The following is a 15260-nucleotide window of genomic DNA, read 5'->3' on the forward strand; positions in this document are numbered from 1 at the left end:
ATCAATGGTGGCTGGGAGAGGTGGCCGAAACACCATATCCTTAACACACCCCCATAAGAAAAAATCGCAGGGGGTAAGATCAGGGCTTCTTGGAGGCCAGTGATGAAGTGCTCTGTCACGGGCTGCCTGGCGGCCGATCCATCGCCTCGGGTAGTTGACGTTCAGGTAGTTACGGACAGATAAGTGCCAATGTGGTGGCGCTCCATCCTGCTGAAATATGAATTGTTGTGCTTCTTGTGCGAGCTGAGGGAACAGCCAATTCTCTAACATCTCCAGATACTGTAGTCCAGTTACAGTAGCACCTTCGAAGAAAAAGGGACCAAAAACTTTATTGGCTGAAATGGCACAGAAAACGTTCACCTTAGGCGAGTCACGTTCATACTGAGTTGTTTCCCGCGGATTCTCAGTGCCCCATATACAGACATTGTGACGGTTGACTTTCCCGTTAGTGTGGAAAGTTGCTTCATCACTAAACACAATCTTTGAAACGAAAGATTCATCTGTTTCCATTTGAGCAAGGATAAAATCACAGAAATCGATTCTTTTAATGTTATCAGCTGCAGACAGTGCTTGAACCAATTTCAGACGATAAGGTTTCATAACTAACCTTTTTCGTAGGACTCTCCATACAGTTGATTGTGGAATTTGCAGCTCTCTGCTAGCTCTGCGAGTCGATTTTCCTGGGCTGCGAACAAATGCTTGCTGGATGCGTGCTACATTTTCATCACTCGTTCTCGGCCGTCCAGAACTTTTCCCTTTGCACAAACACCCATTCTCTGTAAACTGTTTATACCAACGTTTAATACACCACCTATCAGGAGGTTTAACACCATACTTCGTTCGAAATGCATGCTGAACAACTGTCGTCGATTCACTTCTGCGGTACTCAATAACACAAAAAGCTTTCTGTTGAGCGGTCGCCATCTTAGCATCAACTGACGCTGACGCCTAGTCAACAGCGCCTCAAGCGAACAAATGTACAACTAAATGAAACTTTATAGCTCCCTTAATTCGCCGACAGATAGTGCTTAGCTCTGCCTTTTGTCGTTGCAGAGTTTTAAATTCCTAAAGTTGTGGTATTCTTTTTGAATCACCTTGTATATAGTCTAACTAACACGACTTTCATATATATAATATATATACAGTATAGAAAGGTAAATAACAAACAATAACGCTCTGGAATGCCGTATTTTCTTCTACCATGCTCGCATTCGATGGCTGTACTTCTTTTGGTTCCATATTGGTGTTAGATCCTTTCTCTTTCTTGTCCATATTAAGCGACTATATTACTGTGACAAATCACTGTAGAAAAGTTAATTACAAACATTAACTTGCTGCACTGCAGTAATTTCTTCTTTGGTGTATATATGCAGACTAAGGCGATGAATGAAAATTTGTACCGAGTTCGAGATTTGAACCTCGGTCCGTTTGCTCACTAGGCAGATGTGCTAACCACTACCACTCTGGCACAGTGCCTTCGCACAAGTGCATGAACTACCTTGGCACAGAATGAGGTTTTCACTCTGCAGCGGAGTGTGCGCTGATGTGAAACTTCCTGGCAGATTAAAACTGTGTGCCGGACCGAGACTCGAACTCGGGAGCTTTGCCTTTCGCCGGCAAGTGCTCTACAATCTGAGGTACCCAAGCACGACTCACGCAACGTCCTCACAGCCTTACTTCCGCCAGTACCTCGTCTCCTACTTTCCAAACTTCACAGAAGCTCTCCTGCGAACCTTGCAGAACTAGCACTCCTTAGCACACTTCCCTCCTGAATCGAAATTCCCATTCACACCTCCTCAGCCCACTTGATATTTCTCCTTAACTCGAATTTCTTCCACTTATAGCACTTAGCAGCCCTATCAGTAAAACAAATCAGTAACAGCTTGCACTGTACGTGCTTGAGCTGGTCGTAGGTTGTGTTCCAAAAATGAACAGCATAGAAACAGAAGTGATAACACTTTCTGCAGGACCTGGCCATCATTTTCCAAGACAATGCTCAAGCACGTACAGTGCAAGCTGTTACTGATTTGTTTTACTGATAGGGTTGCTAAGTGCTATACCGCCTACTGCACTCACCTGACTTAAATCCTCGTAAGCTCAACTTGATTTCTAAACTGAAGGAAACACTTAACGGCATTCGCTTCAGAACTGCTACAAATTCGTCGGGCAATAGACCGCGCCGCTCGAACTGTCAACACAACTGGCACTGCTAAGAGTATCCTACGACTTCCACATCGCTGGCAACGGGTTATACACAATGCTAGTGACTACTTTGAAGGTCAGTAAAACTTTGAAACACGTATCTATTTTGTACGGGCTGTAAATAAATAGGTGGCACTATTAAAGTTCCAACCCTCGTATATTTCTGGTGACATCGCCTTGATCCTCACGAGCGGAGCAGGTAATTATTGTGTGATTAGATGTGTAGGTGGTGACTAAGGGCGTTAGAACTGATGCCAGCAAAGCGTGCTGCTTTCGGCAAACATGGACAATGTCAGAATATGGCACATTTTGTACATTACATGGCGTACGACTGAAAAATATGTCGACTTTGTTACAAAACTGCAAATAGGGTAGGTTTCTCTACTAAGAGTCTTGCAATATTTAATGCGGAATTTTGACAGCCAAAACATAGCAGCCACAAAAGTAGCATCAAAATATGTATCATGAAGCCTGTGTAAGTAGGAGACAAGTATGTAAGAGGTGACTAAAAAGTGGTATTATCAGCCACATTCGGATTTCATAGAACTTGGAAACGAAATCACTGGAAGACACCAAAATGAGTGGGAGAACAATGAAGGGTGTCCCAAGAGGAACGTGATCTGTATTCGGGCATATGACAGGAACGATTATTCGAAGCAAACAAGTCTAGTAAACAAGGCCTCTAAAATGCATACTTTATGAGCTATGAGCACATGAGCACATGTTCGTCTTCGGTACTATGAAAAAAATGTCTGCTGTTGCAAACTCTTTGTTTTTCATATTTTGGGAGGAGGTAGTATGGACCAAAACAAGAAAAAATTGTCTAGTAAACATGGGCTCTGAAATGCATACCTGAAGAGCTATGTGCATTTGTTCTGTGGAAGAGTTGTCTTTTAGAGCAGGGAAGATGAAGTAGTGCTCATTCCTCGTAAGGCCTGCATTTTAGAGTTCATGTTTATTAGACTTTTTTGCTTCGAATGATCATCCCTGTTATATCCCTGAATAGTTTCCATTCCTCCTGAGACACCCTGTACAATGATATGGCGATGGTGATAATATGGTTGCGATTATAGGAGAATGAGCATAGGTGTAGTGGTGCTGGTGGTGTTATGATGTTGTTGTTGTTGGTTGTAGTGGTGGTGGTGGTGGTGGTGGTGGTGGTGGTGGTGGTTGGATGGAGATTACGATGATAACCTTGGGAGGTGATAGGATAACTTCTATAATAGGATATTGATGATCAGTCGGACACCGAATGTGAAAAAAATTGTAGACATAGGCAATAATTCGCGAAAATCGCTGTAATTGTGTCATGGAGTGAGTGATACAGTAATGTCTGCAGTCGAACATTCCTTCTGTGTAGGGCTATCTTCTATCCTCACAGTTGTTGCGTTAGCCGCACAGTTTCCTTTCCTCGCCGACTTACTTCGAAAAACCTCGCGATTGTCAGCAAAACAACCGCCTCCGCGAACTGCAGTGAGGTGTTTAGAAGTAGGCTAGGTGCGGCAGAGCCTCCATGTTCGCTACTCGCGAAAGGAGGAGTCAGACACGAGAGATGTTCCCAGAAGTGTCGGGACGGCGGATATCCAAAAGCAGCTTTTGCGGCCGCGCACGTGCGTCATCTCATCCTGAAAGCGAGTGCGCTAAACCAACACCAGAACAGTCGCCATCTCCGTATTAATAGACTACTACACAGCCAGGTACGCGAATTACAACATCTCTAACATTTATCACTCTATCTGGAACCCCCTTATTTGACTTGATAATACGTCGTACTGATTGTTATCGGTATGCGATTTCGTCACGTGTTTACAAGAATTGCCGGCTGATTTCCTAACCTATATTAGTCCAAACCAATGTTGCACCCAGTCTTTCCTTTTTCCTTTCCTTTCCTTTCCTTTCCTTTCCTTTCCTTCCCTATTCTTTCCCCTTTTTCACTTTTTTTTTGTTCCTTCCCTCTTTTTCTCCCTTCCCTCTTTTTCTCCCTTTCCCTTTACCGATTTTCATCCTCCTTTATCGCTTTTCTATTTGATGTCTTTCTTCCTTCCCATCTACTCTTTCTTTCTTTATCTTCTCTCCTTTTTTCTTTCTTGTCAATCCCTTTTCTCCTCTACCCTTTCCTTCTTCACGTGTTTTCTTGTTTCGCCGTTTTTCTCATTTCTGTTTTTCCCTTTTGCCTTTCTCCTTTCTCCTCTTTCGTTTTCTCCTTTCTCCTCTTCCCTTTCCTCCTTTCTCCTCTTTCGTTTTCTCCTTTCTCCTCTTTCGTTTTCTCCTTTCTCCTCTTTCGTTTTCTCCTTTCTCCTCTTTCGTTTTCTCCTTTCTCCTCTTTCGTTTTCTCCTTTCTCCTCTTTCGTTTCCTCCTTTCTCCTCTTTCGTTTCCTCCTTTCTCCTCTTTCGTTTCCTCCTTTCTCCTCTTTCGTTTCCTCCTTTCTCCTCTTTCGTTTCCTCCTTTCTCCTCTTTCGTTTCCTCCTTTCTCCTCTTTCGTTTCCTCCTTTCTCCTCTTTCGTTTCCTCCTTTCTCCTCTTTCGTTTCCTCCTTTCTCCTCTTTCGTTTCCTCCTTTCTCCTCTTTCGTTTCCTCCTTTCTCCTCTTTCGTTTCCTCCTTTCTCCTCTTTCGTTTCCTCCTTTCTCCTCTTTCGTTTCCTCCTTTCTCCTCTTTCGTTTCCTCCTTTCTCCTCTTTCGTTTCCTCCTTTCTCCTCTTTCGTTTCCTCCTTTCTCCTCTTTGGTTTTTGTCCAATATCCTTTTTGCTTCTTCTACTTTCTTCTCTCTACATTTTCTCTTTTCTCCTCTTTGCTTTTTCTCCTTTCTCCCCTTTACATTTTGCCCTCACTACACTCTGCTTTTTCCCCTTTTTCCTCCTTACTTTCTACCCTTTCTCCTCCTTACTTTCTACCCTTTCTCCTCCTCACCTTCTACCCTTTCTCCTCCCTACTTTTTGCCCTTTCCCCTCTCTACTTTTTTTCCTTTCCCCTCTCTACTTTTTGTCCCTTTCACCTCTCTACCCTTCTCTATTTTTTGTCCCTTTCACCTCTCTACCCCTCTCTACTTTTGTCCCTTCCCCTCTCTACTTTTTGTCCCTTCCCCTCTCTACTTTTTGTCCCTTCCCCTACTTTCTGTCCCTTCCCCTCTCTACTTTCTGTCCTTTCCCCTCCCTACTTTCTGTCCTTTCCCCTCCCTACTTTCTGTCCTTTCCCCTCTCTACTTTCTGTCCATTCATCTCTTTACTTTTTGTTCTTTCATGTTTGCTTCTTTTACTTTCTTCAGTCTTCAGATAAAGCATACTTAGAATGGCAGTGAACTAATACACCTGGTACAAGAAATACATTGCAGGTGAATAAGTGAATGTCAGTGATGTAATGAGATCCGAACTGAAGATTGCTAATTTGAATTCTGGTGGTCAGATAAAATTGCACAGGACATAACAGAGTATAGTTGCTGAATGGCTTCCTGTTCACCAGTCTCTTGATAATTAAGTTAAACTACCTTCCAGATTCATTACAAAGTAAAGGTCATCAACCCTGCCAATGGTGACATTCTGTCGAAGGGGGTTTTGAACAGAAGACTGCTTAGTGTTGTTCGGAAGCAGTAGGCTATATAAAAATGCTAGACTTCACACTTTTCCAATCTTTGTAATCAGGTTATATGAAATTTGTCTACAAATCGCAGTCCCTCCATTTCATACGGATAAAATCGACTCTGTGTCACAGTGGCTTATACCATTACTAAATGGAGTACGTCGTTTATGATAACATTATTATCATAGAGAAATCGCAGCAAGTGCGATAGCAGCATGCATAGGAGTGTCTTCTGGGAGAAGCGATGTTCAAATCTCATTGTGGTCATCGAGATTTTCGTTTTGCATTGTTTCTGCATATCGCTCGAGAGCGTTTCTTCAGCAGAGACAAGGCAGATTTCTTTCTATATCTTGGTCCCGTACAAGTGACAGTCTGTCTCTGATCTTCAGCTGCTGTGGACCAGAGGGAGTTGAACTGGGATGAAGGATTAAGGCTCTGGATATTGAGCTGCGGGCAGTTCGTGTTGACTCCCCGTAGCCACACGGTGTTGACTCTTGCCCTCGTGCCTATCTTTGTCAACGTGTTCGGTAAATTAACGGGCGGGCTCCACGGGGGGAGGAAAATACGTCGTAATCTCGTGTTTGGTCGCGTCCTCCGGATGTGTGCTGACGTCTCTCTGTACGTGGGTGGTTGGCTGCCGAAGCTGGAGCGCTCTGGCGCTTAGCAGCGCAGCCAGCCGAGGTGCTGCAGTGGCTGGCGCGCGCGAGGGCGCCGGTTCGAACCCCCTCGCTCCCAACCCAGAGGACGGACGCGGGATGTTTCCTTTGAAATAGAAATGGTTCAAATGGCACTGAGCACTATGGGACTCAATATCTCAGGTCATCAATCCCCTAGACTTAGAACTACTTAAACCTAAGGACATCACACACATCCATGCCCGAGGCAGGATTCGAACCTGCGACCGTAGCAGCAGCAGCAGCAGCAGCAGCGCGGTTCCGGACTCCTAGAACCGCTCGGCAACAGCGGCCGGCTTTGAAATAGACTCCGTTATTATTCCCCTCCCCTTATTCCCCTCCCCTTCCCTTCCCTTCCCTTCCCTTCCCATCCCATCCCCCTTCCACATTGCAACTAGTGGTCTGTATCTGACGACCTCGTCCTAATGTTCATTCTCTGAACTTCGGTGGAACGCGCATTACCTCAGCGCTTTCGTACCTTCGCTGCATATAAAGGTTCCGCCGTTCACGGCTTCAATCAGTTATCGGCGAGAGTGGCTTAGCTCTTCTCACCTGATGATGGCAGGCAGGTGGACCACGGAAATATTCTGCGCAGATGACAGTTTGATCCGGCTGAAGGCCTGACAACAATTTTTTCAGAACTTTGTAATCATTTGCAACATTGTTGTTGTTGTGGTCTTCAGTCCTGAGACTGATTTGATGCAGCTCTACATGCTACTCTATCCTGTGCAAGCTTCTTCATCTCCCAGTATGTACGGCAGCCTACATCCCTCTGAATCTGCTTAGTGTATTCATCTCTTGGTCTCCCTCTACGATTTTTACCCTCCACGCTGCCATCCAATACTAAATTGGTGATCCCTCGATGTCTCGGAACATGTCCTACCAACCGATTCCTTCTGCTAGTCAAGTTGTGCCACAAGCTCCTCTTCTCCCCAATCCTATTCAATACCTCCTCCTTAGTTATGTGATCTACCCATCTAAACTTCAGGATTCTTCTGTAGCACCACATTTCGAAAGCTTCTATTCTCTTCTTGTCTAAACTATTTATCGTCCACGTTTCACTTCCATACATGGCTGCACTCCATACAAATACTTTCAGAAACGACTTCCTGACACTTAAATCTATACTCGATGTTAACAAATTTCTCTTCTTCAGAAACGCTTTCCTTGCCATTGCCAGTCTACATTTTATATCCTCTCTACTTCGACCATCGTCAGTTATTTTGCTCCCCAAATAGCAAAACTCCTTTACTGCTTTAAGTGTCTCATTTCCTAATCTAATTCCCTCAACATCACCCGACTTAATTCGCCTACATTCCATTATCCTCATTTTGCTTTTGTTGATGTTCATCTTATACCCTCCTTTCAAGACACTGTCCATTCCGTTCAACTGCTCTTCCAAGTCCTTTGCTGTCTCCGACAGAATTACAATGTCATAGGCGAACCTCAAAGATTTTATTTCTTCTCCATGGATTTTAATACCTGCTCCGAACTTTTCTTTCGTTTCCTTTACTGCTTGCTCAATATACAGATTGAATAGCAAATTGTAAATAGCCTTTCGCCCCCTGTATTTTACCCCTGCCACCATCAGAATTTGAAAGAGAGTATTCCAGTCAACATTGTCAAAAGCTCTCTCTAAGTCTACAAATGCTAGAAATGTAGGTTTGCCTTTCCTTAATCTTCTTTGCAACATGCAATAAGTTAAAAATTAAAAACGACCCTGTTGTGTAAAAATAGTTAATAGATCTAAAGGTAGTCATAAACAAATGTACTTTGCATTAAGGTTGCTTCATATCCCGTTCCCCTCTCCCCGTCAGTCCTGTTCGCTTTTCCCTTGCCTCCCCCTTACTCCTCCTTCACCACCTCTACCTGTTCCATTTCCTAATGGTACTGTTCGTAAGTCTCCATATGGCCTCCAATTTAACGCGTTATGCTCAGTATATGCGACGCAGGGAGGGGGGGGGGGGGGGGGGGTGGTGAGGGGAAGTAGATGTTTGCTTCACTTTTCTTTGAATGTCCGCTATCGTTATTTCAGCAGTAACCATTCAACTCTTCTCTTGCAGCATCTGCCATTGCAGTTTGATGGGCATTTCGATAATGCTCTCCTTTAAAAGGAACTATACGGACTAATCACCAAACTCACTCTCTCTCTCTCTCTCTCTCTCTCTCTCTCTCTCTCTCTCTCTCTCTCTCTCTCTCTCCTCTCTCCCCCCCCCCTCTCTCTCTCTCCCCCCCCTCCCTCCCCCCCCCTCCCTCCCCCTGGATGTAGCAACTGGAAGAACAATTAATTTGTGTGCTTTCTTTGAAGCACTACGGAGTTACAGATAGAGACTTCTAGGGCAGGCGGTAGGCCTACGTGTCTCTCAAGATGAGGCGTATGGTCGCTTACGTAAATGCAATCATATGGTGTGAGAGAACAGTGCCGTGCGGGAAGGGAACCTTTAGACTCCATCGGCGGTACCTACAGAGACGTGGACGGGCAAACAGAGCCACTCACCGTGTTGGCCCTTTCGGGAAACGAAAATGTTTGCTCTTCTTATCGTGAGGCATGCCCCAAGCGCAGGAATACTTCAGCGGGGCTGAAACCGCGTGTGCTACATTCGTGGCTAGTCAGCCGGACGAGTTGGACACCCTTGCAGGTTGTAGCGGCTGTTTTTTAGTCGAGTGGAGGCGACCGGTGCAGAGCGGCGCGAAGGCGGCAGGCGAAAGGGTTGCTCTCTTGACCGCTCATTGAAGTTCTTTCGCGACGTCGTCGAAGCGGGAGGATACGCACACGACCACGTGGAGAGTCGACACTCCCATGTGTTTAGCTTCAAGAGAAACAGTTCTGCGACTCGTTTTAGAACTTCCGAGTTAGCGCCGACGCGTGGTTACTCATGTACCGTCCGGTTCCTTTTCTCGAGAGCATACTTACGACATTACAGGTACGTTCTTACAATTAGCCTTCTCCACGATTTCTTACTGCCATTGCAGTACGAAATTTCGTGAGATACGCGTAACCCGATATTCTTAAGAATCTCAAAAATCCTTCAAAGGCTTCATATTATTTCTTCCAAACACAGCTGCAGAATTCGTTTATAGTCGTTATTGGACACAGTATGCCAATCCTCGAGGGAGACGTTTCGTTCAACATACGCCACCTGTGAAGCATAAGATTGATTCTAAACGAATTCTGTAATTGTGTAACCGAATACTATGAATTCATGAAAAAATTAGTTACGTAAACGAAAAGTCATTTCTTACGCTTTGTTACAAAGGTCACTGCTGGGATCCTTCACCTGAATACGGCACGGTCGATTTACTTTCCCATCCGTAATGTCTCCAATGACTTCTCCCAGCAACGATGCGTGTAATCTAAATCTGCCTTCCATCCCTTACTCATTCTTTCCTTAATCCGTTTTATTATTGGTTATTACGATAATACAAAATATTCTGTTGTCGCTATTGCTGTGTGCGTTTTGTAAGATCTGAAAACGCTTTGTTTTATTTTATCCTCTACGAAGTGATCGATGAAGGGCTGCAACTGTAGGAATAACGATCTTTTTGTTATTTTACAACAACTGCTGTTGCCCATCAAGGTTTCCTTTATTCTTGGCACAGTGCGTTTCGAGAATTAATTTGCACTGTAATTTGCGTGTACTAAAACATTTTTAACCGTGATGATTGCGGTATCCGAGATGATGCATTATTCTGAAGACTTTATCGTAACATGGTCCGCAGCTCGTGGTCTTGCGGTAGCGTTCTCGCTTCCCGCGCACGGAGTCCCGGGTTCGATTCCCGGTGGGGTCAGGGATTTTCTCTGCCTCGAGATGATTGAGTGTTGTGTGTAATTTCATCATCATTGACTCACAAGTCGCCGAAGGACTTGCAATTTCGGCGGCCGTACACCCGGCCAGCAATGCCGTACGATCATTTCATTTCATCGTAATGTGAACACGTGCAGTTTTTTAGTTACTGATGTATGTTTTGCCGTTACTTATAGGGAAAGGTACATCAATAATTAGAAAATTACGCGTGGAACTGCAGTTGACAATATGTGATGTTCACCTTACTGGCAGGAGTGGAACTCCCAGTAACTTATCTCTAAACAGATCTGTTTTAGGCTTTAATATTTTTACGATACGTGACGTGAAGAAGAGTAAAAGTTTCCTAGGTGACTAGCTACTCCTACCTTTTTTTTCCTTTTTTTTTCATTTTTAATATATACGGCTTATTCCCGCTCATAGATGAGGCTTATCACGCAGAATGTTATTTTTTTCTATTTTCTCCCTTAATACGGACCATAATGGGAGCATGCTGATTTCACCTGTTTCTAACTTTTCCGCGATTTTTCCCCCGTCCTTCATTCTTGCGCAATGTTTCTTTCTCGTTTCATCATTCTCCTTGCTCCAGAGATTCTGCCTTATTTCTGAAAACTTTTTAGATTCTTGTAATACAGTCTTCAACGCTCCACGCCTATCTTCTAGCAGAACACCGACTTAACTTTTGTCACGACACGCCAAACGCTGACGGAAACTGGATTCATGTATTCTTCCGTACTCTGTAGTCCATGAAAAATATTTTTGGTTCCTAAAACCCCGTATTTGTCCAATTTTAGTTCCCTAAACAGCAAGCTCCATTTGTTTGATTCAGTTTTGACCAGTTCTTTCAAGAAATCCATGTAACGTAATTGCTCTTTGGGTTGTGTAAATATTTCAACATTTGTATGTCTTTCACTTTTGCGTCGCCTTTCCTGCATCGTTCGACCCTAATATTTTGCTCGGTAAAATTTATGATATAATTTCAATATGTTTCGTAGTCACCTGCTTGTTCAAGGTATGGCATTCCGCTGCGTAAAGTACCTCTTATTGACAAGTGTTGCTTTGATTATGAATGTGTATGCCCGTGCAGTGAAGTGACGTGTGTTCCCTTGTTTTGTTCCGGCAGTCGTGCAAGATCTGCAACAAGACGTTCGCGAACGTGTACCGGCTGCAGCGGCACATGATCAGCCACGACGAGAGCGCAGTGCTGCGCAAGTTCAAGTGCCCCGAGTGCGACAAGGCGTTCAAGTTCAAGCACCACCTCAAGGTACGTCTCACCTTCGCTACGCTCTAACCATCCCCCTGCTGGGAAACAAAACGTTACTTGTTCTTGGGCGCACAGCTGCATCACACAGGGTGGGCCAAAACTCACTACCCACCGTAACCTAATTGAACACAAAACAAACAAGTGGAATTCTTAAGTAATTGAACACTTATTGAAGTTGCAGGATTATTTATAACATTATATCTCGATTTTTCCATTTTTTATACATTTCCTCAGACGACCTGGGACACTCAAGTATACTTTTTTACACAGTGGTTAATTAGAATCAGTATCTTCAAATATAATATAAAAAATATGTATATATAATAGAAATATAATATAAATATAATATAATATAAAATATTGAAATCCATGGAGAAGAAATAAAAACTTTGAGGTTTGCCGATGACTTTGTAATTCTGTCAGAGACAGCAAAGGACTTGGAAGAGCAGTTGAACGGAATGGACAGTGTCTTGAAAGGAGGGTATAAGATGAACATCAACAAAAGCAAAACGAGGATAATGGAATGTAGTCGAAATAAGTCGGGTGATGATGAGGGAATTAGATTTGGAAATGAAACACTCAAAGTAGTAAAGGAGTTTTGCTATTTGGGGAGCAAAATAGCAAAATAACTGACGATGGTCGAAGTAGAGAGGATATAAAATGTAGACAGGCAATGGCAAGGAAAGCGTTTCTGAAGAAGAGAAATTTGTTAACATCGAGGATAGATTTATGTGTCAGGAAGTCGTTTCTGAAAGTATTTGTAAGGAGTGTAGCCATGTATGGAAGTGAAACATGGACGATAAATAGTTTGGACAAGAAGAGAATAGAAGCTTTCGAAATGTGGTGCTACAGAAGAATGCTGAAGATTAGATGGGTATATCACGTAACTAATGAGGAGGTATGGAGTAGAATTGGAGAGAAGAGGAGCTTGTAGCACAACTTGACTAGAAGAAGGGATCGGTTGATAGAACACATTCTGAGGCATCAGGGGATCACCAATTTAGTATTGGAGGGTAAAAACTTCAGAGGGAGACCAAGGCATCATGAATACACTAAACAGATTCAGGAGGATGTAGGTTGCAGTAGTTACTCTGAGATGAAACAGCTTGCACAGGATAGAGTAGCATGGAGAGCTGCATCAAACCAGTCTCAGGACTGACGACCACAACATCATCTTCAAAAGCGTTATAAATAACTACTTTCAAACCCCTAATTGTTCACTGTTTTGTAGCATATAATTTATCTATAGCATAACCTCAAAAGAAGAAATCCATTGCTGTAAGGTCAGGAGGTCTGGGTGACATTTCTGTTGCCTCTCGCCGTGAAATGGCTTTCACACCAAACACCTCATCAGCAGATCAGAATCAGTGATGAGAAATGTCAGAGATGTCTCACTTTGCCACAGAAAGGGGTGAATTACGCTGCCACAAAAATCTCTGGTCATTTGCCAAATAACATTAAAAATCTGACAGATAGCCAACCAACATTTAAAAGCAAATTAAAAGAATTTTTGAATGACAACTACTTCTACTCAATAGATGAATTTTTAGATACGGAGTAGTAACTGTAAAAAATAGGTTAATTAATTATTTTGTGTAAAGAAAACTTATGTTAAAGTGACACGTTCCGCATCATTACGAAATGTCGTATTGGTGATCTATGGAACAACCGCAATCGAGACTGATAGTTTCTTATATATTAATGTATGTATGTACTAGTAGAGCACCCTGGCGTTGTGTCTATAATTGTCTCAAACAAACATGATTAATTTAATATTTTCGATAGGTTACGGTGGGATGTGACTTTTTGCCACCCCATATTTGAAACTTTTGTATGCAGCTTGTAAGTTTAAGATTTTTGCTAGAGGCCCTTACTGTTATAGTTCTTCTTATAATAACTTTTTAGATCAGATACAAACACGGCCAAGGGCACTATCATCAAATCATGCTTAAATCCAAAATATTAGCAGAAAATATCTCATAACCACACCAGAAGCAGTGTCCATGTCGCCGGAAGAAAGTGAGGGCGTACAGACATTATCGTGTATGCTAAGAGCCGGTGAAACTGCAACGAGGGTCGTACGTACAATGAATCACCAGATAATGTCTCCTTAAAAAAATCCGGAAAAGTGCGAATAAGACTCGCTCTCTGAGGGTTCCCTACGAACTTAATTATACGTTTGAATGGTTTATCAATGGGTTTTGATGAGTAAGTTTGCGAGCATCAAAATATGTGACGTAAATGACCGTATATTTCGAATTCATTGACTTACAAGCATAAATCCTTTTGCACCTGCAAGAGGCTGTAGACCTGAGTATTTGCTTTAATTTCAATTTATACTCTGTCAGTCCCTGAGACTTAACACACAGCCGGACAACCAATGAAAAGAAATTTTTTATGTTATATAATTACAAATTAAGAATTTGCAGATTTTTTCCCCCTTCGCTTGTACCGCTAAGCGTTCGTTCTTGCCAAATTTCATGATTCTAAGTCAACGGGAAGTGCTCACGGATTTTTATAATTGAGTTTTAGAGTATCAAAATCCGTAACATAAATGGCCGCCATTCACATATCTTCACTCGTTCAATCCAACATCGAATGTCACATTCGGTTTAATTTGATGATGACACCGTCCATACAAAAGACAAAAATTTTCATGTAGGCTTTGCCTCCTCGTTCGGCGTTCTCAGTGTGCTCTGCTGCAAAGATATTCATAAAGCAAAAGACTAAGAATCTCAATGTGTTTGGTAGAAAATTAAGAATGTACCTCTTCAGTCACCAATTTTACATATTATCGAAATGTCTACATTCAAGGACTCTAAGTTTTTGTTAGGTCCATTGGTTGTAGCAGTGTTCGCTGTAAGGCTACATGAGCAGACGTTATCTACTGTTCATAGGACTCATACTTTTCTGATGTACGTAATTTTCTTTGAAAACTGCTCGTACTGCCAAGTAAATATTAAGCTTGCAATAGGAGCTAAACAGCAGGCTTGTCGCCTAACTAAGAAGGCTTCAGCTTTTTTTCTTTTCTTTCCAAATTAGTTTGCATGTTTAGATTTTGGCTGCATGAGCGTGAGTAGCATTAATCACTATAGTGATAGGTTATTATTAACACAGTGATACAGATGAAGTTTCTGTGATCTTGCCTACCTTCTATACATCTGCACATTGGCTCGTCCTACGTCCATATATGTTTTATGTTTTTTTTTTTTTCCTTCCTTCGATCTACTGGACTGAATGGATGGACAGATTCATGGATTGATGGATGGACATCCTTTAAAGCCGAATCACCGTCTTTGTTGGGCATTGTTTGGATCTACTTCAGTGCGACATAAACTGTGCCAGTCGAACATCGCTGTGGCCGTATGGATAAAGTCCGATAAAAATATTGGGAAGCTGTTACTAAAAGTAACATGTGCAGCGTTTGAATGCCTTGCACCTTGACGAGACGGACATGACACAATGACAAGCTATGTAACCGGCCAACGGAAGTTCAACTACGTCTAACAGTTAGTTCAGATTTCAACAAATAAGACTCTTTAATGAAGGCACAAAGGTGCTGAAATATGTCTGGGCACAAAAAGCTACAAAAGAAGAATTTTACACAAACAGGCTGACCCATTAGCAGAGTGAGATTCTCCTCGGTTCTAGGCGCTTCAGTCCGAAACCGCGCTGCTGCTACGGTCGCAGGTTCGAATCCTGCCTCGGGCATGGATGTGTGTGATGTCCTTAGGTTAGTTAGG

General features: G+C 42.8%; 1 protein-coding gene across 1 annotated transcript in view; it reads left to right on the forward strand.

Moving 5' to 3' along the window:
• LOC124552257 (zinc finger protein 1) overlaps nt 1–15260 on the forward strand; it is a 212507-nt gene that overhangs the window by 154395 nt on the left and 42852 nt on the right. The window contains exon 3 of the mRNA XM_047126538.1: nt 11377–11517. Within this exon, the coding sequence (XP_046982494.1) occupies nt 11377–11517 (141 nt within the window). The remainder of the gene's footprint in view (nt 1–11376; nt 11518–15260) is intronic.

This window comes from Schistocerca americana, chromosome 10 (genome assembly GCF_021461395.2).
Source record: "Schistocerca americana isolate TAMUIC-IGC-003095 chromosome 10, iqSchAmer2.1, whole genome shotgun sequence".
Classification (NCBI taxonomy): domain Eukaryota; kingdom Metazoa; phylum Arthropoda; class Insecta; order Orthoptera; family Acrididae; genus Schistocerca; species Schistocerca americana.